Source organism: Equus quagga, chromosome 1 (genome assembly GCF_021613505.1).
Source record: "Equus quagga isolate Etosha38 chromosome 1, UCLA_HA_Equagga_1.0, whole genome shotgun sequence".
Classification (NCBI taxonomy): Eukaryota; Metazoa; Chordata; class Mammalia; order Perissodactyla; family Equidae; genus Equus; species Equus quagga.
In genome coordinates this window covers 137,208,205-137,234,912 of record NC_060267.1, presented here as the reverse complement: position 1 = coordinate 137,234,912, position 26,708 = coordinate 137,208,205, and the positions used below count along the sequence as shown (strand labels likewise).

The 26,708-nt window shown below is 58.6% G+C and overlaps 1 protein-coding gene across 1 annotated transcript; it reads right to left on the bottom strand.

Annotated features, from left to right (window-relative positions):
• Positions 1–60: 60 nt before the first annotated feature.
• On the bottom strand, positions 61–26,145 carry CELSR3 (cadherin EGF LAG seven-pass G-type receptor 3). Its single transcript, XM_046671914.1, has 36 exons — positions 22,401–26,145; positions 20,179–20,829; positions 19,491–19,716; positions 19,063–19,178; positions 18,627–18,715; positions 18,362–18,519; positions 17,666–17,829; positions 17,285–17,410; positions 17,026–17,195; positions 16,414–16,599; positions 15,713–15,829; positions 15,158–15,329; positions 14,856–14,997; positions 14,650–14,770; positions 14,151–14,334; positions 13,740–13,841; positions 13,519–13,533; positions 12,324–12,418; positions 11,897–12,106; positions 11,457–11,652; positions 11,024–11,179; positions 10,454–10,628; positions 9,642–9,809; positions 9,292–9,418; positions 8,998–9,204; positions 8,583–8,757; positions 8,253–8,365; positions 7,703–7,782; positions 7,088–7,211; positions 6,523–6,639; positions 6,270–6,418; positions 5,890–5,999; positions 5,436–5,594; positions 4,689–4,889; positions 3,431–4,319; positions 61–2,065 (listed from the first exon to the last, which is right to left on the bottom strand). The coding sequence occupies exons 1-36, from the start codon at positions 26,143–26,145 to the stop codon at positions 2,038–2,040; spliced, it is 9,963 nt and encodes a 3,320-aa protein (XP_046527870.1). The 3' UTR covers positions 61–2,037.
• Between the last annotated feature and the right edge of the window lie 563 nt (positions 26,146–26,708).

Sequence of the window (26,708 nt, the reverse complement as noted above, 5' to 3'; positions counted from 1 at the left end):
CAGGTTGGGCTGCAGGCCCTGAAGACTTAGGAAATCATCATGCTGCTGCCTTGACAGGGAGGGGGGTTTCCCTTGAGACCTGACTCTCAGCACCTCTGCTCATACTTCAGGCCTCAATCACAAGGTGACTGGCCAGAATTCAAGATGAAAGAGATGGGAACCTGGTCCAAATCTCCAATGAAATGGGCTAAAAATAGCTGAATATTCTTGTGGGGGCAGTGCTCAGATTTCCCCCAAAGGTCAGCCTGGCCTGAATCATTCATAGCCACCCTCCTACTCCACCCTTCTACCCGCAAACAGAAAGAGGCACTAACCATTTTCTATAGAAGTTTATTCCCAAAACAGCGCGGCTTCACGGAACAATTTACACAGACAGGAAAAGGGGCCACTGGGCTGGAGGTGGGGACCCCCAGAGAGGGGCATCTACAGAACCTAGGACATAGCAAGGACAACCCTTTCTCCCCGCAGTGGGCCCCTCAACCCTTCAAGGGTGGGGGTCATTCCGGGTAAGGAGAGCTGGGATCCTGGCTGGCGGGATTTGGCACCAGTCAGTAAAGTAGAACTTTCAATCTCCTTGGAAACTGCCTCCCAAGAGTATGTGGGGGGGAGGGGTGTGTCTGTACAGATCCCCCCCACAACCCTGCACAGCCACTGTTCCCAGTGGTAAGAGCTTGCCTACTCTCAAGGCCTTCTGGGTCTGCTGTTCAAGAGGGGACTCGGGGCTGACCTTTGACCTGGGATAACAAGGGGTTAGAAACCCCTCAAGATGGCCAGGCCCAGGGTCCTCACAGGTGGGTCCTCCAAGCCCCTCTCCCACTTTCTCTACTTTTTGCTTGTAAACAAAGAAAAAAAAAACATTCTCAACTGTAAACAAAGTGTAAAAGTTCAAAGTTTTAAGTTGTAAACAAAGTTTAAAAATGTTTTAAATCTTGATCTGTAAACAAAGTAACAAAATTTACAAGTCCCCAGTTCTGGACATAAGACAAAGTAATAAAAGTGAGAGTTTTGTGAACAAGGTCCTAACAGTCATCTTTCCCTGTAGAAAGGAATAAAGGAGGGTGGTACTGAGTCACTTCCTGCAGCCCGGGTGCCAAGGGCCAGGGAGTTCCTGTAAACATGGGAGGCAGTGGCACCTACATTCTGAGTCTTCAGTTCCTGTTTCTGCTCCCTTTGCTCCTCCTCCCACTCCACCCTTCAGAATAAATTCTAAAGGGGGCAGCAACAGGAAATCAAATGGCACCACAGACAACTTTTGCTCACAGCAGGGGCAGGGGCTGGCAAATGACCCCTCGGTCTACCCTCCGCAGGAATGTCTGAATAGAGGCCTGAAACCCTCCCCATGGGAGAAAGGGAAGCCTTGCTCTGTAAACATGACATCTGCTGCTCCACCAGCGCCCCACAGCATCAATCCTAGGTCATAAGGCAGTAAGTGGCAGGGACTCCACATAATAAACACACACATCCACGAGGAGGTCGGCATGAGCAAGGCCCTGTGAAGGGGTCAGAGGACCCCTGTTTCCAAGACCAACCCCCAGTCCCAGAAGTTTGGCCCTTGGGGCATCCAAGAAAAAGCAAAGATCAATTCTGCACTTTGGGCCCTGACAATATTCAGATCAACCTGGTTGGGGAGCATTTGCCCCTCCTGTCTGAATCCACTCCAGTAAGATGAGAAGAAAGAGTATATGGTTTGCCAGGGACCCAAATGGGGTCAAACTCTGCACCTCTTTCCCCCTACCCCCCTCCCCCTCCCAGCCCAGCCGCAGAACCCTGGGAGACAGAAAAGCTGAAAAATAACATAAGCATATCTCTCTGGTTACAAAGGTACAAAACGTATAAAAGTCCTCCCTTCAGTTCCCTTGCTCTGTGCATGTGTCACACACATGCTCACAGGAAAGTGTGGAGCCTCAGCACTGCAGCAACAGGGAGAGCTGGGGGCAAGGGGTGGGTAGGAGGCTGCCTCAGGATCAGCTCCTGACTCCTGGAGTCTCTTCCATTGGCCCAAGTCCTCCATCGCCCTCGCTGTTCCTCCTCGGCCCCTCAGGAGCGACCCTCACTTCTGGGAACTCTGCAGAGTTGAATGTGGAGATGAAAGGTGGTTGCTGAGAGGACTCTGAGTCAGGTGGCTCTGGACTCCCCCGTGGGACGGGACCTGGCCTGGCCCACCTCCCCACCGCTCCCCTCCCTGCCCCCATCCCCTTTGCCTCAGTCTCCAGCCCCCTTATGCCTATTCTGGGATTCTCAGAGCCCTTCACCCATTCTGGACCCCCAGATTCATCAGCAAGGCCCCTTGGCCAGCCACCTATGTCTTTTCTCTAAGCACTTAGCAAGCACCTACTATAGACACTATGTTAAAGCACTTGACAAATTTTGTCTCAAAAGCTGCACATCTCAAAAAATTTGTTACTACAGACACATTTTGCAGACAAAGAAACTGAGGCTCAGAGAGGTCAAGTGTATCTCCAGAGCCTAAACCCCTTTTCTGTCCCCCAGCCCTCTCAACAACCAGACCCCAAGGCCAGGCTGCAGGAGGACCCAGGTGATGCACACAGCTCCCTCTCTTCTCCACCCCCAGCATCCTTCCAGAGTCCTGGGCACCAGGCCCCAAAATCTCTGGTCCCTATCTCCTCTCCTGACTCTGCTCAGGTTCTGTTGATCTCCTGCCCCACTCCTGGAGTCCTCTTCCCCCTAAAGCCTTTTCTCACCCTACAGACCTCCACAGAGCCTCACCTAGCTGTTCCTCCCTCTTAAAACTCAACTCTCCTTCTGGCTTCCAAAGCCCGACAGTTCCTGGTTCCTCCTCACTCTCTCTGACACCTGTGTACCCAGCTGCCATCCCCTACCCTGCAGATGCCCCAGAGGCACCTGAGATGTCCCAGGTCCCAACTCCATTCTTGTATGCCCCACCCCACAGTGCCCGCAGGCAGGAGGAACTTAATATTGACTGAATAAATCAACAAATGAATGATTTACCCTCAAAGTTAACTCTTCAGCCCAGCATATAAAGTGCCCATATCTTGGCACTGTTTCTGGCCCCTCATTATCCCATACTACTCCCTAAGCAAAGCCCCCAAGTAAAGACTCCTCCTTTCTCCCCTGTCCCTTCTACGTATCAGGATACCTCCCACTTCTAGGCCTTGGCTCCTGTCCTGCCCCCCTCCACTAACTCAAACCCTTTGGAAGTCATCTATCTCTCCTCCTTAGCCCCAGAGGTGCAAGGGAGGGTGGCTGGCCTCAATCCTATAGCTCCCAAGTCCCTGTTAATCATGTCCCCATTCCGTGCTGGATTTCTGCCCTCAGCCTGTGGCCCCTTGGCTGTGCTGAGCCTGGGGTAACCCACACTGTCTGCCAACCCCCAGCCCATTCTGTGGCAGAACACAGGAGGTTGCCCTAAGCTGACGAGGGTGTGAGCTGGTGGGTGGACTCTGCTTACTCTGAGTCCGGCGACAGCTCCGAGATGCTGTGGGATGTGGCAGAGCGTGGCGTGGAGGGCCCAAGTGCCGAGGCAGTGGCAGAAGGCGTGGCAGTGGTGTGAGGGCCCGAGGGTGTGCTTGAGGACTGCACAGAGGAGGAGAGAGCCGAGGAGTTGAAAGAGGCGAGGATAGAGGAGAGAATGTCCAACTGCTCTGTGGAGGGGCCATGGCTAGGGCCACTGGCTGGGTCCTCCCTAACTCTGAGCAGCTGCGGGGGTGGCCCAAGGCCTTCTCGTGAGGGGTGCCGGCTAGGCCCGTGGTCTAGCCGCTCCCCTGAGTTCGATCTCCTGGATAGAGAGTCCAGGGGCCGGGATGGCAAGAGGGGGTCCCTTGAGAGTTGCCGCTGGGGAGACAGGGGCAGAGGTGGGGGCTGTGGGTCAAGGTCCTGGGCACTGTGGGGCAGGGGCAATGTGCTCAACCACTCGCAGGGTGCCCCTAAGTCCAGTGCATCCCGTGATCTGAAGCGGCCAGCCATGGAGCTAGGGTAGTCCCTAGGTGGCTGCCTCCGTGGCAGGGTGCTGCCCCGATCTCTGGGCTCCAGGCGGCCTGGCACAGCATCCAGGCATTCCTGGGAACCTGGCCGACTCAGGGGACGCAGAGTGGGGGCAGGGGCTTCCTCCAGTCGCTCACGGCTCATCTGCCGCCGGAGGAGCAGGTCCAGCTGTTCTCGAGAGGAGTAGCGGCTTGCTGGTTGTGAAAGGCTACCTGTGCCCCCTCCGGCATAGATGCGACCATAGGAGGCAGCCGGCACAGCGCAATGGCCCAAGGTGGCTGCACGGCACCAGGACAATTCAGGGGGACCTCGGGTCTGTGGCATCAGTGGGTACTGCAATCGGTTTTTCAGGATGCCTGTGAGACAGACAAATAGGGGACAGGGTGTGTATGGGGGGGGGGCAGGAACTCCCTGAGTCTAGGGATATACAGCCTCTGGGATCCCTGACACAGGATTGGGGGCAGAAATCCCTTGGGGAGGGGCAGAGGCAGCTCCTAGGAATTCCAAAGAGGCAGCAGGACAGGGGTCAGAGTGAGGAGGCAGTAATCCCCTGGGTCAGGACAGGGGCAGTCTCCAGGGATCATGAAGCAGGGTCGAGGAGCAGAAACTCCCCAGATTAGAGCAAGAGGAGCTCTCAGGATGCCTGTGAAGCAGTTTGGGATTAGGAGACTGAAATGGACAGTCCCCAGGGTCCCTCAAGTGCAGACCAAGGTCAGGGATCATACCTTTCCTCTGGTGCTGGGCCCGGCCCAGGGAAGTTTCATCTCCACTGGTCAGGGCCAGGTCAGGCTGATTGTTATTGGCTGCATCCTTGCTGGTGTCCAGCCCCAGGCGCCTTTCAGAGCCCCAGGTCTGCAGAGCACAGGGAGCAGCCTCACATTCCCCCAGGGCTGGCCAGTAGGACAAGAGGTCATTGCCATCCACATCTGTGGAGCCAGGGCAAGTTACAGGAGCGTCTGGGTTGACCCCAGTGACTCATGACCCCTGTTATCCAGACTCAGTGACCCTTGACCCTAATGACTCCTGAAACCCTGGCTATTCTCATTGAGCAGAAGTAGGAATCGGAGGGTGTCTCTCAGAGATCAATGGAACCATCCAGGGAGGGGGTTACTGATAAGCCCCCTACTTCTGACTGGCGGTGGACAGAGACTGGGGGTAGGGCAACCTGATGGTCAAGGGGTCAGGAAGACCAGGCTGAACCCCAACCCAGACAAGGGGCTGGAGGGATGACACATCACCCTATAACAACCCTGACCTTGTTCTTCTGTTGCCCAGGCTGTTCCTGGGTCTCTAACCAGCAGAACACTGCTGGGAGGCTGGATGGGGAGAGGTGCTCGGGGGCCCAATGCTGACCCCAGGTTCCCCATAAGTCAGTCCTGGGAATCCTCAGGGACTAGCAGGGTTCCTGGGTCACATCTAAGTGGAATATGGGGCATGTGTTGGTCACCCATAAAGTCAGAGGGCCCCATCACCTTTGGGATGGGTGAGGAGCCTCTCACTCTGGGCTGCCCGGCGGAGTGGACGCTGGAAACGCCCTCGTGTCCGACCGTTGTCCTCACTTTCTGAGGATGGGATGGACAGACTTCTCTCCTCCTCCAAGGACAGGTCGCTGTCAGAGTCGGAGTCTGCGCCTGGAGGTGGGAAGGTCAGGAGGAAGGTACAGCAGTGGCTTCGGGAGGTGAGGAACTTAGGGAGTCTTAAGGGTGACTACAGCAAGGAGACAGGGGTTGGGAGCTTGGCGGGAACTTGGGAGTAGGGTAGGAACTTATCAGGAGATCAAGGGTGGGTAGGGGCCTCCTGGGGCAGTGACCTGGGGAGAGCTTGCCCTACTGCAGTCAGCTGCTGCTTTCAATTTTGGCAGAAGAATGAGGAATCAGGGAGAGATCCTCTGCCTCCCTCCTCCCTGGCCCAGGCCCCCACCTCCACCAGCATCTCGATGGAACATGGCCACATCCAGGTCCGTGGGGCCAGCATGAGCCTGGAGGCTGTGGTCAGTGTGGTCAGCAGCCGAGCCATGTCGAACCAGGACATTGTCCCTGGAAATGTAGGAGCCCCCCATCAAAGAGGGATGTGATGAGGTGCTGGGAGTCTGGGTGTCTGTGAGTGCACAGCCAGCTGCATGTGGAATGGCTCTGAAGGCATCCCTGGGTGTGTGGCAGGAGGCATCTGGGGCAGAGGCAGCAACAGAGGCCCAGATGGCTGAGATGAGTGGAGCCACTGCCTTAGGACCTGGTAATGCCAAGCCCTGGTAAAGTGGAGCTGCTGTGAGCTGTGTGTGCCCCTCACAAGGAGGCCCCTCCACTCACCTGAGGTAGCTGCGGCCCGGTTGGCTGTCTTGGTCCTGGGTCCGGCCAGAGCGGGCACTGCTCACTGAGGAGACGGTGGAGGCACCAAGAGTGATGCGGATGAGGCCACTCTCCTCAAAGAGGGCCGTGTTGTTGTAAGCCCCAGGCCCCTGGAGGAGGGGGTGGGAAAAGGAGTGTGAGCCAGCCCTGGAGAAGCCTCAAACCCTGGCCTCTCAGGCCCCCACCCTGACTCCCAGCCATGGGAGCCCCTCACCGTCCCAGGTGCTGGTCTTGCCTCCTCAGGCACTGCCTTCCTGCCCAGACAGGCTGGTGTCCAGGCAGCACGAGCATCTGCATTCAGGACGCAGAAAAGCAGCAGCACCACCAGGCCCTGTGGGTCAGTGAGAGGTCAGTGAGGGGTTGGTGAAGGTCAGTGAGAGATCAGAATTGAGTCAGAGAAGATCAGAGTAGTGCCACCAGGGGGTGAGTCAGGGCTGGTATAAGTCACTGTAGGTCAGCAAGGGAGGTCAGTCACCACAGGTTAGTGTGACTCAGTGAGGAGCCCAAGGGGGGACTCAGTAAGGGAGTCAAAGAAAGTCAGCAGAGGCAATGAGGGGCCAGAGTGGCATGAGTGACTGGAGTCAGCAAAGGTCAATTAGACCAGCAAGCAGCCAGGAGCCTCAGTGTGAGTGAAGGTCAATCCAGGATCAGCACCCAATCTGGCGTCAGTCATCCAGTAGGAATCAGCTCCAGGCCTGGGGTCAATGTCCTGCCCAGGGTTGGACCCACCCTGCTGAAGCCCCATCTGGTTCTGGGTGAGAGAGGGGCACCAGAGTTACCTGGAGCCCACAGAGGCCAGCGTGGAGGTAGTAGAAGGCCAAGATGCTGTGGTTGATCGCCAGGAGACCAAACAGCCAGGAGGCACTGATCAGTAGAAGGAGCAGAAAGGAGCTGCGAAGGGTCCTGCCGCAGGAACATGGAAGGACACAGGAGAGGACGTGCAAGGGTCACGCAGGGCTCACGCAGGGGACACAGGAGGATGCATGGGGTCACACAGGGGACACATAGGGGACATGAAAGGAAAGAAACTCACATAGGAACATGGAGGACTCAGGAGGACACTAGGGGAGATGAGGGGTCACAGAAAGAACCAGGAGAATACTCAGGGAGCCATGAGGGGACATGTGGAAAACACACAGGAAGTGGGCCATGAGAGAAGACATGGAAGACAGTGGGGAGATACGGGGCAGGGGGCAAAGTGAGCCAGGCCATGGGAGACTCAGGAGACAGCAGGGCAAAAGCATATTTGGGGCCAGAGTATGGCAAGGGCACCAGAGAGGAACCGCAGGGAATGGAGCCCAGTGAGCACCAGGGATGCTCTGGGCCCCCAGAACCCCCCCAGGAGAGGGTCAGCACGCTGAGAATCCCCCACTTCTCCCAGCCAGCCAACTCACAGCACAGAGTTCTTCTTGGCCTCCCTCTGCCCAGTGGAACAGGATGTGCGGGCAGCGAGGAGAAACATGGTCCCATTCATCTGAACCCACGGCCAGACATGTGGAGCAAGGGCCGGGCAGAGAGAGACAGAGATAGTGAGAGCCAGACAGAGAGAGATGGGCACAGAGACCAAGACTCACAGAGAGAGGCAGAACTAGTGAGAAGCACGTGCACACTCACATACACACACAAAATACAGAGATCAGCAACAGGGAGACAGAGCAGCTTAGAATCATAGAAAAAGTCAGAGACAGGGAACCAGAGAGGGACCGAGAGATTGAGATGGAGAGAGAGATACAGAGAGACAGAGGCAGGGAGAGCAGCCGAGTCTCCGAGGCCATGCCTCCCATCTCCACGCCAGTGGAGTGGGGAACAGAAATGGAGGACGGGCCCCGGAAGCCTGAGGACTGCCACCTGGCACCCCTCAGCTGACACCACCACACCTGTTGAAGGGCCCCCTTCCCCTCACAAAGGGGAACACACAGGTGCCACTGAGTGCAGGGCACTCACCACAACGACGAGGACGACAGGGCCTGCGAAGCTCCAGATGAGAGGCTCGTAGACCGAGATCCAGCAGAAGTCAGGGTTCCCATAGCCCTCAGGATCCAGGCCAACGGTAAGGCCTGTGGGGGAGAAGGGAGAGGAGGGAGGGGACATGTTCTAGAGCTGCTGACCTCCTCATGTAGGGGGAGGAGCCGAGGGTGAGGGCAGAGCGGGTTCCTCCCTGAGCAGACGGCATGGGGGTTTGAGGTTGGGGCAGGATCAGGACTGGGGGCAGGGTGAGGACCTCAGGCCATGTGATAGCCGGAGGTCAGGGGTCATAGTGGGGAGGGCCCTCACCCAGCAGCACAGCAGGGACGCCCCAGCCCAGGGCGTGGTAGAAGCGCATGGCGCCGCGGTCCACATTGCGGGGCTCAACCTGCATGCGGTAGAGGTGCAACCCCTGCACAAGGAGCCACGCGAAGGTGCTGAGGAAGAAGTAGTGCAGGAGGATGGCGACCGCAGTGCACACCAGCTGAAGGCAGGGTAGGGGGACGTCACAACCTCTCCTTCCTTCCCCGACTTCTGACCCCTACCCCAAGCATCTGCTTCCCACCTCTGACCCCTAAACCACAGCATCTTACCCCAGTATCCTTGCCCCAAACCCTGGCCCCAACCTAAGCATCCCTGACCTCTGACCCTGAACTTTAGCCCCAGGCCTTCCTGGGCCAGGTAAGGTCATCAGGTCACAGGTCCCGTGGTCCTGACCCTGCACCTGGTTTTGGGTCCTATGGATCCCCAGCAGGAAGAGGAGCTCTGCCACCCCCAGGGCAGCTGCCACATTGGCATGGATCCCACGCATGTTGGACTTGAGGCTGCGGAGGCTCAGCAGGATGGCCGCAGTCAGCAGCAGTGCAGCCACAGACACTGCCACAACCACATGGGTGAACACAGCCAGCAGCTCCAGGTCACCCTCCAGCCGCTGTGGGGACAAGCATGGTTGGTGGGGTGTTGGGCATCCCTGCCCTTTCACCCTCCCACTTCTTTGGGACGCTGAACACAGCCCCACCTCACGGGGGGAGGCATCCATGAGGACCCCAAAGGTGCCTGTCCGGCTGCAGCGGCACCGTGCGTGGGACCCGTTCCTGTGCACCAGCTCGCAGTCCCGTGCTGTCCACATGCCATGCTGGTCCGCCCTGTGGCCACAGGGCAGTTAGACCTTCCATCTGCTCTGGGGAGTGCCCCATTGCCAGGTAGGGGTTTGTGAGACATGGTGGGACGGGCGGAGGGTGCCTGGAGTTGGGGAGCAGCATTCCTCACAGGCCTGGGTGTGCAGGGGCATTAGTGGGGCCCCCAGGGGCAGGCTGGGCCTCCCAGGGGCTAACGGGGGACCAAGGGTTTCAGAGTGGAGGTCCTCACGGGCCAGGTGGGTCCCACTGCACGCAGATCGCCTTGCTCCGATTTGCTGTCTGTAGCAGGCGGAACTCGAGGCTGATTGGGGATTCCAGGACACCCCTTAGGAAGTTGCGTCCATGGAACACAGCCACGCTGACCACCGGAGAGTTCATAACAGGGTTCTGGGGAAGCCTGAGGAGACACCCCACCTGGGCTTGGACACTGCTGACCTCCCCAATCTCTGACTGCCTACCTCACTGTATTCATGCCACTTGCTATGGCCAACCCAGCATCTGGGATGCCCTAGAGTGGATGCTGTTTTTGAGAATCCCTTCAGCCTCTGCTAGGCTGCTTCAAGAACAAAGGTCCATGGCCTACCGGGGTGTCATGGTTCTGCAGAAATGGCAGGTTCTCTGCAGCCAAAGGGCTTCCAGACCCACTGCCCACACTGGGGTCTGGGGCCCAGGTAGCTCCAGACTGTTTGCCTCAAGCTGCCCTCCCTGCCACCCCCATCTGACCTCCATCAGTCAGCCCGTCTTGCCTGACTCTATCAGCCAGCTTGCCTGCCTGTACCTGGCTCCTGCACCTTTCCCTATGTGACTGTTCTCACCTGTGGTTCTGTGTCTGTCTGCTACTCTGCGCGACTCGACAGAACACAGTTCACATAGAACCCAGCATGGACAAGACTCCCTGGAGCTATACACAGGAGCATCTCCATATGACTGTGAACCTGGTCATTTTCCCACCAAAAAACGGGGTGCTAGGCTGGGTAGAAGCTTGCAGGAAGCTCAAGCGGCTGGGGAGGGGGGGGCCTGGAATAACTCCATCCATGGTACCTGGCGCCCCGGCGCTCGGCCTGGAACTGGGCAGGGAGCAGCCCCCCTAAGGTGCGGTAAACGAGGAGGATGACAATGGAGATCCCAGGCTCCGGCTCAGTCTCTGGGGGCGCTGGTGGGGGGGCCACACTTGAGGTGGTGGAGTTTTCTATGCTGCTGCTGCTTGTGGACAGAACTGCCAGGGGAGGGGGAGGAGCCACTATCAGTGACCTCTGACCCTGAGCACCCAAAAATCCAGCTCTGAACCCAACCCAGCATCAAGCATGGGAATCTCTTCCCTGGGAGGACGGGGGGCAGGAGCCCAAAAAGTGGACATGGGCTACCCAGGGCTGGATCCTGAATATCAAGGCCTGTAAGAGGTCATCGCTGGGGAGGGAGAGGCTCTGGGGAGGTGAGAGTATCGTGTGGCAAGGTGTGGGGTGGAAGGTTGACGTAGGAAGGTGTCACACAGGGGGTCTGACACAGGGGAGGCCTGCCAAGAGGAGAATTGGCAGGAGGGTGACATGGTATCTGGCTTAGTGGAGAGCAAGGAATCAGGACCTGACCCAGTGGTCACTCAAGGGCTCTCACCTTCGGATGGGGACGGCCGTGGGGCCTGGGAAGGCAGTAGCACGTGGGTGTGAGGATCCCAGGCATCCTGGCCCCGGAAAAGGTTGCTGTGGTAACGAGGGTAGCGCCGGGTTCCCCGGGTCGGACTAGGATGCTCCATGCGGTCGATGCTGAGCACTGCCCCGGAGGAAGAGGGATGAGACCCATCAAGGATCTCCTCCCCATGCTGCAGGTCCCACTATCTTGATAGGCTTACCCCCATCCTGTACCCAAGTCTCACAACCCATAGCTTCCTTGCTACCAGCGCAGAGCCTGTCCCTGAAAAGCACTGAGGGTGGTGGCACAGCCCCTTGCCACTAATGGTAACATCAATAGCCCCAAGCCCCTCGGACCTCCAGGTCCTTGCCCTTTCACAGCCCCCTGCCAACCCCACTCCACCCCACCCGCCACATACTGATGTTGGGTGTCACTAGCCCCACAGGATTCAGGTATGTGAGTTCCATATTCCTTGCAAGTGTGGCCGCATATTCTTCCAGATGCTGCACCAGCCCTGCACTGCCTGGGGAGCCCCCAGGGGCCCGCTGCCCCAGTGCTGCCCACAAGTCCCCAGTCTCTGGAGCAAGCAGTGCGGAGCCAGCCCACAGCAGATTCTGGGAGGAGGGAGATAAAAGTGGACTCAGCCAGGTGAGGATGTGTGAAGGGACAGGGCAGGCCTAAGGGGTCTGGTCAGGCGCTCAGAGGGGACCTAGCAGGCAAGGAGGTGGGTCTAGAGAGGACAAGGGAAGAAGGAGAGCCCAGGGCCTTCCCTTCCCCGGGGTTAGGAGGGGCCTGAGTGGGGGATTCAGGGCTGGGGGTCCAGGGCCAGGGGATTGGGAGCACTGGGCACAGCCCCACCTCGTTGAAGTGGGCGTCCTGTGTGGCTGTTAGCCCAAAACCCTGCTGGTGGCTCTCAAAGGCCAACAGGTGGGCCAGCAGGCGGGCAGTGACTCGGATATCTTGGCTAAAGTAGTGGTCAGTGTGGCTCGTCACCTCCCGCAGCCTCTGAGCCAGCTTCTTGGCCTCCACAGTATCTAGTGCTGTCTTATTCAGCTCTAGGCCATCCAGCTGCCAGGACAAAGATGGGGTGGTTGCTCTGTGGTCCCTTAGGCCTTTCTCAAAAGCCTCACAGGAAGAAGGGTTTGGCCAGAGTAAAGGGCAACCAGGAAAAGCCCAGGAGGTCAAGGGCTAGAGCATGATGTCTGGAGCCCACTACAGGCCTGGGTAAGCTGAGGCCAGGGCCAGGGCAGGTCTTGAGTGCAGGGCAAGGTCTAGGCAGTCTCACCAGCAGACTGAGTTCTCGAAAGGCAGGGGAGGTACAGTTGAAAAGGTCAGGCTCCAGCCAACCCTGGTCCTCGTCACATAGCCGCACGGCAGCACCTGGGGACAGGTGATCCCTGGTCAGGTCTGGGACCTGGACACCTTTGCTGAGGAGGTGACCACAGCACCCTCTCCTATCCCAGAGGGAACTCTGAGGCAGAGACCAGAGTAGTAGGCACCTGTGGCTAGAGCTGTGGATGGAGCAGCCCCAGCCCCCAGCCCAGGCAGGCCCTAGCTTCTTGTCAATTCTTGAGGGGCCTATGGACCATTCTGAACCACCAACTACAAGCACAAGAGTAGGGCTGCCCCCACACACACGTGCACACTCACACCCCAATGCTCACATCTGCACACTCATAGATGCGTGGACCAGGACAAACACAGATGCACAATGCTCTCTCATACACATACACAGACATGCCAACACAGACCAGATTTTCCAGCAATATTTTGTGACCAAAGGAGGTGAGGGTGGAAGTTCTCACACAAGTTTTAACTGCCCCAGTGGTGACTTTGCTGCCATCTCTCCTTGTCTGTGGGTTTGGGATGGGGGTTAAATATTGAATGAGAATTAACCTGGGCCTTAAGGGAGTTTGTATCCACTAGCAAGTAGGACCCTAACTTAAACACAGAACCTCCTCTCCCCAAGGCAGACTCACAGACGCGTGCACAGGCACAGAAAAACACACACATGAGCATGCATACACAGTCTCTGTCCAGCCACTGCGGAGACCTCAAGCAGCAGAGAGGGTTCTGCAGGGGCCTTAGGCAGGGGGAGGGGCCCTCAGGTAGCAAGGAGGAGTCTGTAGGGTCCTCGAACAGAGGGGAGGGCTCTTTCATAACTTCAGGCACTAGGGAGAGGCCTGCAGGGATCTCAGGAACTGAACAGGGGTCTGCAAGGACCTTAGGAAGTGGGGAGGGATCTTCAGGATCCTCAGGCAGTGGGGAGGGATCTCTGAGGACCTTAGGCATCAGAGAAGGGGCTCTGGGGCCCTCAGAAAGCCAAAAGGGGCCTCCAGGGACTTCAAGCAGTTGGGAATAGCTTTTAGAAACCTCAGGCAGTGAGGAGAGGTCTGTAGGGACTTCAAGCAGTGGGAGGGATCTGCAAAAGCTCTGGCAGCGGAGCAGAAAGCGCACCTGAGCAAACACGTACCCCTTACCTGCACCCCGCAATCCTGCCCAGAAGCCAAGAGAAACAGACGGAGGCTCAATGAGGGGGTGGGAAGGGACCCAGAGCCCCTAGGAGGTAGTGAGGGGCCCACATGGACCCCTACCCTACTCCCACCTCTTTGCAGGAACAACTCAGAAAAAGAAGTGGCTCCAGCAGTCAGAGGACAGGCCCACCCCCACCTAAGTGATGTGCCTGTCCCCCAGTACTCACCCAGGGCCCCCCGAGGACAGGGCACTGAGGCCAAGACACCAAATTTGGTCTGGGGCCACCACACGCCAGATCTCAGGGACTTGGGGCAGGCATCATAGAGCACTAGGGAGAGAAGAGGCACTGAGCCAGACGGCTAGAGGCTGGGACAAGTGACAGCCATGCTCACTGCCCTTCTACCACTCACCTCAGGCTAACCACCCACCACTCCCCTACTGGTCTCACAGGAGCTGGCCTGTCAGATTGTGATAGGTCATCAGAATACTTGGGGAAAATGTGGAGGTCCCTGGGCGTAAGAGGTCTCCCTTAAAGAAGCCCCCTAGAGTCCCCACCTAAGGAGCCAAGCATGCCATGATACTTGGTAGCATGCCAGAGCCAGCCCTCTGTATGCAGAGCTGGGTGGAGTCTGCTCACCCCGGCAGCCACTGGCTGTCACCTCTGCGAAAGGACTGTCACAGCTGTTGCACTGGCGGCCAAGGGCTCCTGGGCGACAGGGGCACTGCCCGCTGTGGGGTGCACATGAACGTGAGGTGGAGCCCACAGGGTAGCAGTCACAGGGGAGGCATGAGTCGCTGTCCCGAGGTCGGTAGTGGAACTCCTGTTTAAGAATGGGTCAGGGGCCTGAGGTCAGAGGTCAGAATTTAAGGTAGGGGTCTCAGGTCAGGGCTTGGGGAATGAGTGGAATCAAGGGCAAAGGGTCAGGAGAATAGTGTTCACAGGCCAGAAGGAAGACTGGGCCTCAAAGGAAATGTAAGGGAGGGACACATAAAAGTCAAGGACAAGAGACAGCCGTTAGATCACAGGACAGGGGTAAGAGGTCAGAGTCAGGTGACAGAGGTCAGCAAGATGAATAAGCACCACAAATTACATCTAGAGAAGAGTTAAAAGGTCAGGGATCGGGGGCCAGACACACCTTGCAGTGACACTGCCCGTTTGTCTTGTTGCAGTTGGGGTCAAAGCCCTTGTGAACATCACAGTTACAGGGGCCACAGGTTGGGCTCCCCCACCAGCCCCGTGGGCACTGCTGGTCCATTCTGGAGGTGGACAGCCAGGTGAGATGCTTTCATAATATCTTAGTGAGCCTCCCTTCCCCCAACCACGTCTTTCCCAGCCCCTTACCTGTGCTCACAGTGGTGCCCAAAATAGCCACCTACACAGTCACAGATATAGCCATGGGGGGCTCCTGGGAGGTGCCGGCAAGACCCCTGGTTCTGACAGGGGTTCAAGAGGCAGGCGTCCACACAGCCTGGACCATAGTAACCTGCAGGTTGGGTCAGGGGGCTCAGGATACTGACCACAGAGCATGAGAATAACACCTGTTCTTCTCAGTTCCCACTTCCTCCAGGCTCTCCAGGTCCCCCAGTCTTCACCATGAGCCCCTTGTTCCTGCCCATGTCACCCTGTCCCCCCTCAGGCCCCACCTGGCCAGCAGGTGCAGGAAAAGGTCTGCCAGAGGTCTCGGCAGTCAGCGTGGGGTGGGCAGGGCCCAGATGCACAGGCATTGGTCACGACACAGCCAGGTTCCACATTCACTCGGTGGCTGGGAGCAAGCAGGGCCGGGGACCCCAAAGGTGTGGAACCGAGCCATACCCCCTGTGGACACAGCCAGCAAGGGGTGAGACCCATGTCAAAACACCTCAGCCCCAAGTCCTGCAGAGCCAGCCATCTGTCTGATGACCTCTGACATGCAGTCTCCCTCAGATCCCCCAACAAAGCCCATACCCTCACCCCAATATCCTGAATTCAATCTCCCCCATGGGTCCGCTAATTGTTCTGTCCTTGACACAGACCTCTAATGACGCTTGATAATTTAAGCTAGACTCTGACAGAAAGGCTTGACCTGTCTCTGATGGCTCTGGATCACCCGTACCCCATGCCAACCCCCATGTGAATGCAACTTTACAGGTCCCAAGGTGCCCCTGATCTCTGACCACTCACCCTAATGCCCCATATCATGTTCCCATGCTGACCCCCACCTGGATACAGCCAACCAGACCCTGAGGACTCTCCTCTTCACTGCTGGGGGGCAGGCCTCCCACATGGAGTCGCTTTACTTTCAGGCCCTGAAGCTCACTCCCCACCGCCATCGTGTCCTGGGGGAGGAGGACAGTCAGCATTGTGGGGGGCGGGTACTGATGGATCCCTGTCCTGTCCCAGAGTCAATCTTGGCCTTGTCCTAGCCTTGTATGACTATGCGTTGTCCCTCTTCCCTGTCGTCCTGGACTAGGTGAATGGTCTGGGAAAGATCTGCTCCCGAGAGTGGAGAATGCGCTGGAGCACGAGGGATGGTTGATAGGACAGTTTCAGTCAAGAGCAGGGCTCAGACAGGTGCCTTTCTCCTGGACCAAGAACAGACCCTGAAACTCCATGATTTTGAGCTGGAGAGAATAGCAGAGACCAGAAGGGGTTTCCAGGAGTTAGGCAAAGTGCTAGCTGCAGAGGTACCCCAAGACCAGGCCAGGAATCTGGGTAGCCTCCCTGATATGAGAGCCTGGTAGTGGACCAGCCTGGCTGGCAGGGTAGGCTCTGAGCAGGGATATGAGGAGGGGCCTAGAGGGAGAAGATCAGACTATGTGCAGTGGAGGGAATTGAGAGGAGCTGGACTAGAGGTGGGGTCAAATGAGGTGAGTCTGGCTGGAAGACTGAGAATGGACTACCCCAGGGTCAGGTGTCAGACCTGGAAGAGGCTAAAATCCAATGAGACCATGAGGACATGGTGGCCCCGCCGGCCACCTGGCTCCTCCTGCAACTCCAGCCGCAGATCGTGCCACCGGCCGTCACTGACAGCCACCTGGTCCAGGAGGAGGTGGGCAGCACGGCCTGAGCCCCTGGTCATGGTCACAGATAGCAATCCCCGATCAAGCTGCAGATAGAGAGACACGGCCCTAGGGTCAGAGCCCCAAGTTGGGTTGGAGCTGGAAGTGTCAGAAAGTGAGATCAGGGGGCTCAAAGGTCAGAACAGCAGTGGCAAGGCTATATGTAGAACATCGGGTGCTGTGCCCCAGGACATTATGTTGCTGAGAGTGAGGTTAGGGGGCAGACGTTAGGACCAGGGGTCGTGGATTGGTGCAGCTAGCACGAGAGAGTTATGCTGGTACCCTGCCTCTGCAGAAGATATCATGGTGGGGAAGATGGTCAAGGGCCCAGGTCCAGAGCAGGGTAAAGAATGGTCAGTACACCTAGCAGAGAAGTATGCCGTGTGACCAGGCCCAAACCCATAAGAATGTTGCAGGAGGCATTAGAGATTGAGAACTGAGGGTCTAGGGAGGGGTTGGGAGGACAGACACACCTGACAGAGAAGCGCGCTGTGTGGCCCAGCCTGTACTTGCATCAGGACCCCCTTTGTCGCCCGTGTCCGAAATGCCAGCCCCAGGTACCATGGCACAGACACAGCCATGTCATTTCCAAAGTCCCAGCTCAGTGTGCCGTTGCCATGGAAACGGTGGGGATAGGCCATGGCTGAGGGAATAAAGGAGCAGGGTCACAAGCCCCACCTCAGGAACAGAACTTACCCTGCAGGCCCCTCCTGCCCCACGCTACCCACTCACTGAGCCGACAGTCTCTGCCACCGAAGCCCACAGGGCAGTCGCAGCTGAAGCCGCCCCAGCGCTCTGAGCAGAAGCCGCTATTCTTACAGGGGCCTGAGTCACAAAAGTGCAGCTTGGCCTGGCAGCCTGGGAGAGGAAGGCACATGAAGGATGTGAGAACAGGAGTGGGGACACAAGTGCTGGACAGGACATAAGGGTCAGGGGCCAAAGGGGCCATAATCTCAGCCCCGCGTTCTCTCAGAGGGTAGAGATGGTAAAAGGCAGGCCCTAAAGACTAGGCTGTGACATGGTGCCTACAACCAAAGGAGACAGGGGTGAGGTAAGATTTGAGGCAGTCCTTGTAGTCCTCCACCCCCTCCCTGTGATAGGGACATGGCCTACCTGCCGTGGTGCCATTGTTTGCAACAAAGGCCGCCATGTCCACCCGGCGGCCATCAATGTGCAGGTCCCGCATGCAGCCGACGAAGTCCTTGTGGGACACGGGGAAGTTCTCGGGGAGGTTGGGGACACCTCCCAAGAGTAGAGGGCCCGTCAGGTCCAGGGACCTGGGGGTCAGGGGTCCAGGTCATTGGTGGGACTGGGGCCAAGATAGGGTTGCTCCTGGGGGCCATAGGAAGTATGGGGGGGCTAGGATTCAGAGGGTAAAGTGACTGAGGGAGGAGGGTAAGGCCAGGCTGGGGAAGGAGCTGTGGCCTCACTTCAGTCGTAGGGGTGCAAAGGAGAGCTCACAATGAGCAGATGGTCTGGGGAAAGGTGGAAGAGCTGGGGTTGAGGGCTAGGAGGAAAGACTGAGACTGAGGCAGGGTGGGGATGTGGGGCATTAGAGAGACCAGGAGGAGTAGAGACTTTGGGGGACTGGGAGCCTGGGGATCGTGTGGGAAAAGGGAGTCTGGGGTGGAATACAAGGATGGGGCTAGGGTGAGGTGAGGTTTCAATGTCCTAGTGGGGAGAGGGAAATCTGCTGGTTTGGGGAAAGACGGGGAGTTTGGCAAGCTGGAGTGAGGAGAGGGTTATGTGAAGGGTTGGTGCGGGCTTTGGCAGGCAGAGGGCATGGGGATCTGGGGCTGGGGACCTCACTTCTTGGAGCTTGTTTGCATGCCAGCAGCTGCGCATGAGTAGTTGCCAATCTCAGCACCAAACTGCAGAGCCACCGCCACGTTGCAATCATCCACGCTCAGCACAGCCACCTTGTCCTTGGAAGGGCCCTGAGCACCCCCCAGGGCATCTGTCCGGGGCTAGAGACCCAAGCATACCACTTAACAGGACCCCCAGGGTGACCCCTGAGGGGCAGAACCTGGCATCCAAGCTCCCCCTATACTCCCATGCCAAAGGTGGCACCCACCTTGTTGTAGTATCTCAGATGCACTGTGTGCCACTGCCCATCACTCAGGCCCCCTGGAACTGTGGGGCTGACGACCGTGTTGGATTCACCTGTTGAGGGGAATGCATATGGGGGGTTGTCAGGAACTGCTAAGTATCCCCCCCAAGTCATGTAGGCAGTTACTCCCAGAGTGACCCTGGATGCATCAGATCACTCCCACAACTAGTGATCACAGTGTCTGATCCAGAGTGCCTTTGACAGATAGGCGAAGCAATAACATTTGGAGATGGACTTTCCCACAAGGAATGACCATGGAGGTCAGGTCTTCATTGATGTCTGTTTGGCATGGAGGTGTGTGTTCAGGTGTGCAGTGAGGCAAATCCGAGGGGACTTGGGGCTCAGCCATCTCACCCACACACGCACCCACTCGCCCACACACATCCATGGGGGCACCCACCAGTGGAATACGTGAGCCGCACTTGTCCAGCCACAAGCTCCAGGGCCAAGAAGTCGTGTTTCTCATTCAGGCGCCCATTGTAGAAGAGTAGCCCACTTGGCTGCACCGTTGCAAATCTGGGTGAGATAGGCAGAGCATGCGTCAGGAGCAGGACACCTCCTCACACACACCATCCCTGTGACAAGAAGGTTCGCGGGAAGCCCGCCCAGGCTGGAGTGAGAAAGGAAGCGACCAGAGAGGGTGGGACGGGCGGGTGAGGCCAGTGCAGTGAGGTCAGGAGCAGTGATGCTCTGAGACACCCAGGTCGGGCGTCAGGGGAGGGGACGGTGTCCTGAGGGACGTCAGGACGTGGCAGTCAGAAATCTGAGTCAGGGTCATGTAGTTAGGGATGGCTTGGAGACTCGCAGAGATATGGGGCGGGCACCTACGAGATGGACAGTGTGAGGTGGAAGCGCTGCCGCAGGCCTCGGAACATGACGAACGAACTGGGCGGGAAGGAGCGCGCCGCCACCTCGCAGCGTGGGCCCTCGAAGGCGCCACCCGCCGGGCACTGGCAGTGGAAGCCGCCGTCCGGCCCATCTGTACAGGTGCCCCCGTTGCGGCAGACGCCGGGCACGCAGCGTCCGGCCTCGGTGTCCAGCTCACAGTCTTCTCCTAGGGGTCAAGTCGCAGTCAGAAGCAGAAACCACTGCGCCGGCCACTGCTGCAGCGGGCCCCGCCCCTCTAACGGCCGCATACTTCGAGCAGGTTCCAAGACCTCTGAAAGGTCGAGCTCCCTGTGGGCACGCCCCAATGTGGTCTGGCCCCGCCTCACTCTCGAGCCCTGGCTCCGGCCACGCCCCTCCCAGGGTCCCGCCCGCTCCACGACCACGGCCCCTCATAGCCGCGCCCCCATCCACGGCCACGCCTCCTTCACAACCTCAGCCGGGCCTAAGGCCTCTATTCCCTCATGGCCCTAGGCTCTCTCTAGGTCAAGCTCTAGGTTCCCGGTCTAACCGCGACCCCAGCTGGCTCAAGAATGATGTGCGGTCCTCACGTGCATTGTAGTTCCGCCCCCACGCTCTGCCTGAGGTTCACCCAGCTCTGGCTGGGCCCTCAGCCCTGCACCCTGCTCACCGGTGAAGCGCGGCCGGCAGACGCAGGTGTAGCCTCCCTCGCGCCGGGCGCAGGCGCCGCCATTGCGGCAAGGGTTGGAGTAGCAGAGGTCGAGCTCGGTCTCACAGAAGTCTCCCGTAAAGCCGGGCGGGCAGCGGCAGCGCAGGCCTGCAATCGGCTGGATGGGTCTGAAGAGCGTGGAGGCCGAGGCCAGGAAGGGCGCAGACGAGTCAAAGCGCAGCACCGACACGCACTTCATGTAGTTCTCGCAGGGCTCGCGCAGGCACACGTTGTCGTCGAAGGGCAGCACGTCCAGAAGTGAGCGGGCGGCAAGTGCTGCGCGCCGCACGTACAGCTGCTCCTGCAGCTCCTCGGAGCTGAACCAAGGACCTGCAGCGCCAGTGCCAGCCCCGCGGGGCGCCAGCGCCGAGAAGCTCACATTGAGCACAGTGCCCCCCACGTCCGTGTCGTTCTGGATGTTGAAGATGAAGACGTCCTCGGCAGGTGTGGCAAGTACCGCGGCCACGCCTTCCAGAAAGTGGCCCAACAGCGGCGACAGGAAGCGTTCCTGCCACATGTTCTCGAGGCGCACGGTCAGGCTGTTAGCCAGCAACTCCTCCGTGATGATGACCACGCGCAGCACGCACTGAGCAGTGACGCTGTGCAGCCCATCTGCGGGCGGGGGTAGGGGCAGTGGTCAGTCTGAGGCCAGTGGCTGCCCCTCCCTGCAACACAAGAGGGCTGGGGACAGTGACTGCCCAGTCCCCCAGCACCTCTGAGTCAGCAGGCTGACCCTGCCAGGACACAGGGGTTCCAGGGCTTGTGACTACTAGCTCCCCTAGCATCAAGGTGTCAACAAGTTGCTGCTTCCTCTCCCCTCCCTCCAACACAAGGAGGGGCCTGAGCCAGGGATCACCCAACCCCCCACAGTGCCCATGGGTGAGTAAGCCATTCCTCCAACAGCACACAAGGAGGTCCCTAACTGGTCAGTAACCCACCTTTCCCCAAGTTATCATGGTCAGCAGGCCACCCCAACTCAGGACAAAAAGAGGAACCAGGGCCATGGACCACCCATTCACACACACACCCACACCCTGCCCCGCCCACCCCCCACCCCCGTCACTCTCCAGCATTGCAGAAACAGCAAACATCCTCTCCAAGAAACAAAGAGGGTTCTAGGTCAGGGATGAGCCATCCCCTATCTCTGGTCAGCAAACTGCTTCCCCATGACACTAGAAGGGGCCCTGGCTCTGTGACCACTCAACCCCATCCCCTAGAACCCTGGGTGAGCAAGTTCCCTCTCTCCAGGAGGGTCTTGGACCCCTCCCTCTCCCCCTCAGCATTCCTGGGTCAGCAAGCTGCCGCCAGACCCAGGTGCTGTGATCTCAGTGGCCACTCCCAGAAAGGAGGATGAGACCTTGTTCCCAGACCCTAGCACACATTGAGTGGTCAATAGAGTTAGTTTTTGCCAGAATTGAGGGATAAATGAAGACTATGCCTTCTCTGGCAGTGCTAGGAGTCCATGCTCCAGAATTGGGGAATGAACACCAGTAAAGTCTGTCTGCCAACTTCTGCAGCCTCCAGCAGGCAGGACTACAAGGGCCTCTCCAGCCTGCACCTTACTGAAAGCCTGGGGCCGCAGAGGCAGGAAAGAGGCAGGTTGACCTTAGGACATTTTCTCAAAGGGCAGGGCTTTGGTCAGCTCCTTGGACGGCAGGCAGACCAACGTGGGCCCACTCTCTACCTGAAGTAGTAAGTACTCTGCCAGAGGAGTAAGCTGCTTTTCCTGACTACTAAACTATTGGCCTCCCACTCCTGCACAGATGGGGCAAAGGTGACACTGGACCCAAAGTAACCCTTCATCTGAACAGGGGTGTGGTGTGGGCTGACAGGCATATGCTAGCTTTTCCTGCAACCTCCAGGGTATTAACCAAGGACCTCCAGCCTTTCAGAGGGAGGGGGGCTATCCCGAGAGTAACAGACAGTTCATGCAATCTTTATGGAGGCTGCTAGATGCCCTAGAATCTTTTGGGTTCTGTGGAAACTGCTCAATAACCTAAGGAGAGACTATGTAAACCTAACTTGCGAGGTCTATGGCAGATCCTATGGGGTGCAGGAACCCAGCACATTAGGGATTCTTGGAAGGCCTGGGAATCCCTCTTTGGTTTGAGGTGCCCTGTGGAGCCCCTGAGGCCCTGACGGGTTGAGCTCACTGGGTCACTTGCCTGTCCCCTGCCCCTCACCTGTGACAGTCACCAACATGGAGGCCACCAGTGGGCGGTTGTTGTCTAACTTGCGGCTGAGTCGAAGCTCCCCACTGGTCTGGTTGACCACCAGCAGCTGCAGCTCATTGCCCCGCTCAAAGGAATAGAAGAGGTGGTCGGAGACATCTGGATCATAAGCTGGGATGCGTCCAATGATGCCTGAGGGGAAGGTATCTGAACGGTTGGATACATAGTTGTTGAAGAGGATCTGGAAGTTGTTGAGCACGGGGCTGTTGTCATTCTGGTCAACTAGGCAGACATGCACAGTGGCCCGACTGACCAGAGGGGCAGATGTGGCCTGCACCACAATCACATATTCCTGGCGAGCCTCGTAGTCCAGGTCAATGAGTGCCGTCAACTCTCCAGAGAAGATATCCATTTGGAACAGCTCAGGGATGTTCCCTTCCACGATCTGGTACATTATATGGGCATTGGGGCCTTCGTCAGGGTCCACTGCAGTGATCTGGGCCACCACTGAGCCCACGATGCTATTCTCCTTCACTCGCACCTCAAACTCCTCAGCTGGGAAGACAGGTGCATTGTCATTCACATCCTGCACTGTCACCTGGATGCTGACTGGAGTCCGCAGTGGGGGCACACCTCGGTCCACGGCATAGGCAGTCAGTTCATACACTGGCACTGCCTCCCGATCCAGCCGCCTTACTGTGCGGACAATGCCAGAGGTGGGCTCAATGGTAAAGTCTCCATCCCCATCTTCCCCATTCTGGAAAGTGTACTGGACCCGGCCATTGGCATGAGCATCCCTGTCAGTGGCTGAGATCTGCAGGACACTGGTGAAAGGTGGGGCATCCTCAGAGACCAACCCCGTGTAGTGGGAGGCCACAAACTGTGGAGCATTATCATTCACATCATTGACCATCACTTCCACGTAAGTTGTATCTGCCTTCTGTGGGATGCCATTGTCCCGAGCTGTAATAGCTAGCGTGTAGGTCACCTGGTCCTCATAGTCCAGTGGGGCCTGTAGTGTAATGGCCCCTGAGTCTGCATCAATGCGGAACTGGGGCAGGTTGTCCTCCAGGAGATAGGTGATACGAGCATTTTCACCTACATCATCATCAGAGGCACTGATGACCACCACGGTGCTACCCACTGGCCAATCCTCATTCACACTCACTGAGTAGTGGGCACTTTGAAAGACAGGCCGGTGAGTGTTGGCATCTGTGATGTTGATATGCACATAGCAGTGATCATGAAGGGCACGGTCAGATGCAGTTAGCACCAGCTTGAAGTAGCGTTCCTGCTTATAGTCCAGTGGCAGAGCCAGTGTCACCAGACCTACACCCCCCTGGGTGCTTATGGCAAAGCGATTCCGAGTGTTGCCACCTGTTATCTGGTAGCTGATGGCACTGTTGGCATCACGGTCTACAGCAGTCACGCTGACCACACTGGTGCCCACAGCTGCATCCTCATTCAGCCGTAGGTGGTATTCCTTCATTGTAAACTCGGGCCGATTGTCGTTAACATCCAGCACAGTCACTGTGACGCTGGCTGAGGCCGAGAGTGGGGGTGAGCCATGGTCTCGGGCCTCCACACCAAAGAAGTAATGCTCCACAGATTCACGGTCCAGGGGACCACTCACAGAGACCCAACCAGTGGCACTGTTTATCACAAAGGGTGTATCAGGAGCCACACCAGTTAGGGAGTACTCTAATCTGGCATTCTCCCCGTGGTCTGCATCCACTGCCTGAATGTGGATGACCGAGTGGCCCAGGGGCGCATTTTCCAGGACAGAGACCTGGAAGGGTGTGCTGACAAAGATAGGAGTATGGTCATTGATGTCCACCACCTGGATGCTGGCCAGGCCTGTGTTGTTGGACAATGGTGGCCGGCCTGCATCCTGTGCTCGGATGCGCAAGGCATACTCTCGCTCCGCCTCAAAGTCCAAAGGTGCCACCACCTGGATCTCGCCTGTGAGGCTATCGATGGCGAAGTGGCCTCGGCTGTTGCCGCTGATGATGTTGTAGTGCACCAGTCCGTTGGCGTCCTTGTCCCGGTCGGTGGCAGTGACTCGCAGCACCACTGTGTGCGGGCGTACATCCTCGCGCACCTGTGCCACGTAGCGCTTCTCGCTGAACTGGGGTGCGTTGTCGTTCTCGTCCAGCACGGTTATGTGCACACGCACGGTGGCAGAGCGCGGCCCAGGCTCTTGGCCCTGATCGCTGGCCTCCACTACCAGCTCGTAGCTTTCCATGTGCTCGCGGTCCACACGACCGCTGGTGCTGATGAGGCCCGAACGCGGATCAATCTCGAAGGCGGCGGCGGCCGCAGCGCGCGCAGCTGGGGACCCCACAAAGCGGTAACGCAGGTTGGCGTTGGGGGGCGCGTCGCCATCTGTGGCACGCAACTGCAGGATGGGGTAGCCCTCCTCCACGTTCTCACGAAGTGTCTCCCGGTATTGCGCCTGCTCAAACACCGGCGCGTGGTCGTTGCGGTCGGCTACTGTAACGGCCACCATGGTGGTGGCCGAGAGGCGCGGCGAGCCGTGATCCTGCGCCGTCACGCGCAGGTAGTGGCGCTCCATGCTCTCGCGGTCCAGAGCGGCCTCCGTGCGGATGAGGCCGCTCTGCGGATCGATGCTGAAAAGCTCCAGGGAGCGGCTGTTCATGAGCGCAGCCAACGAGTAGACTAGGCGCCCAGCCTCGCCCGTGTCGGGATCCTGCGCCACTACGCGTAGCACCACAGTGCCCGCCGCCTCGTTCTCGGGCACTAGCGCCTGATAGTTGTACTGCGGAAACTGCGGGTGGCGGTTCGCGGCGCGGCGGGGGCGGACTCGGCTCGCTGGAAGTGTTTTCCAGGCTCCAGGCTCGGCCGGGACCCCCGGGGGGCGCGGCCCGGGGCGCTGCGGGAGGAAGCGGCGGCGGAAGAGACCGCGGGAGCGCATGCGCTCGGGTGCTGGCTCGGGAGCTGTCCGAGACTTGCGCGGTGCTGAACTAGATGCGGGAGCTGTCCTCGCCGTGCGCGGTGCTGAAACAAGCTCGGGGTCAGATCCTGCAGCCCCGGGAGGACAGTCCGTCCGGGGGACTATCCTCTCCTCTCGGGATGTAGCGCGCTTCTCGCCCTGACTCCTGCGTCCTGATGCCCACAATTCCCCACAGCAGCGTATGGTTCCCACTTTTTGGAGGGCGCTTCTCCCAGCATTCCTCTGGGAGGACACTGATTTGGAACCACGGGGCGGAACCAGAAGGTCCGAAGGGAAGGGCGAGCTGTCCTCCGGGCCCGGGACCCCTGGGGATAGAGCCTCCAGCGACAGACTATCTCTTCGCAAGGGTCCTGTCTTCCCGCAAGAGGAAATCTCTGGGCGCCAGCATAACAGAGACCCTGGTCCCTGTCCTGTCTCTCTCCCATGGCTGCCTAATGCCTGGACCCCATATTCCGCCCTCAGCCCCGGGTCCGGCTGCTCAGGGGGCCCTCGACCACTCTGGGTGCTTTGCCTTCCCCCTCGGAGCCCCACGAAGACAGGCTCCCTGATTCCCAGGCCAGGCTCTCCATCCTCCTGGATCTCGGGCGTCTCGGGACAAAGAGCTAAGGCTCCGCCGCCGATCTGTGCCCCTCGCCCCGTAGCGGCAGCTATCCCCGGGTCCCAGCCTTGGCCCCCGCCGTCCTCCAGCTCCTCCCGGCTGAGAGGAAACAAAGAGAGGAGGAGAAGCAGGAGTAGCGGGGTCGTCGGCCCCCTGAGACTCCACCACAGCGGCTGCCTCGCCATCACCCACCGCCTCTGCACACGGCCTCCACCACCCCCCGTCCCGGTCCGGGCCTTGGGTCCGCCCCGCTGCTCGGGCCCCCTCCCAGGCCCCTGCCGCCGCCCCGGTCCCCCGCCTCTCGGTCTGTCGCTCCGCACCGCCGCCGCCCTCTGGGCACCATCTACTCCGTGGCCAGAGCCCCTTTGGCGTGCGGCCCCAGCTTTTGCCGCCCCCACCACAGCATCCCCGACGCTGCAGCCGCCTCCCGCCGCTCCAACATGGCTCCCGGACGCCGCGATGGTTCATTCCACCTCCGCCCCGAAGCTCCAAATCCGGTGGTACAGCCCGTCGCGCATGGCAACTCTGACTGTGGAGGCTGTTGTAGCCATCTTTATTAAGGGTAATCGTTAAGTACTGCCCACGGTGCTGAACAGGGCGCGGAGGTTCGTCCGCCGGATCCACCCTCCTCGCTTGCGGCCACCGCCTTCATCGGCTTCCCTACTCCTAGGGCTCTAACCCAGCTCCATCTCCTAGGCTTTCTTCTGCTTGCATGTCTCTTGTCCCTCTTCCTGAGCACTAGTTTAGA

What these genes read in the sequence shown, in the direction of transcription:
- CELSR3 (XM_046671914.1), bottom strand. Translation starts at nt 26,145, where the DNA reads ATGGCGAGGCAGCCGCTGTGGTGGAGTCTCAGGGGGCCGACGACCCCG. An exon ending in ACAGCGCGCTTCTCTGTCAG is followed by an intron (nt 16,600 to 17,025) that starts GTGTGTCTGTCC and finishes CTCTATCTGCAG; the next exon opens with CTTGATCGGGGATTGCTATC. An exon ending in TGGATTTTAGCCTCTTCCAG is followed by an intron (nt 15,830 to 16,413) that starts GTCTGACACCTG and finishes CTCCTCCCCCAG; the next exon opens with GACACGATGGCGGTGGGGAG.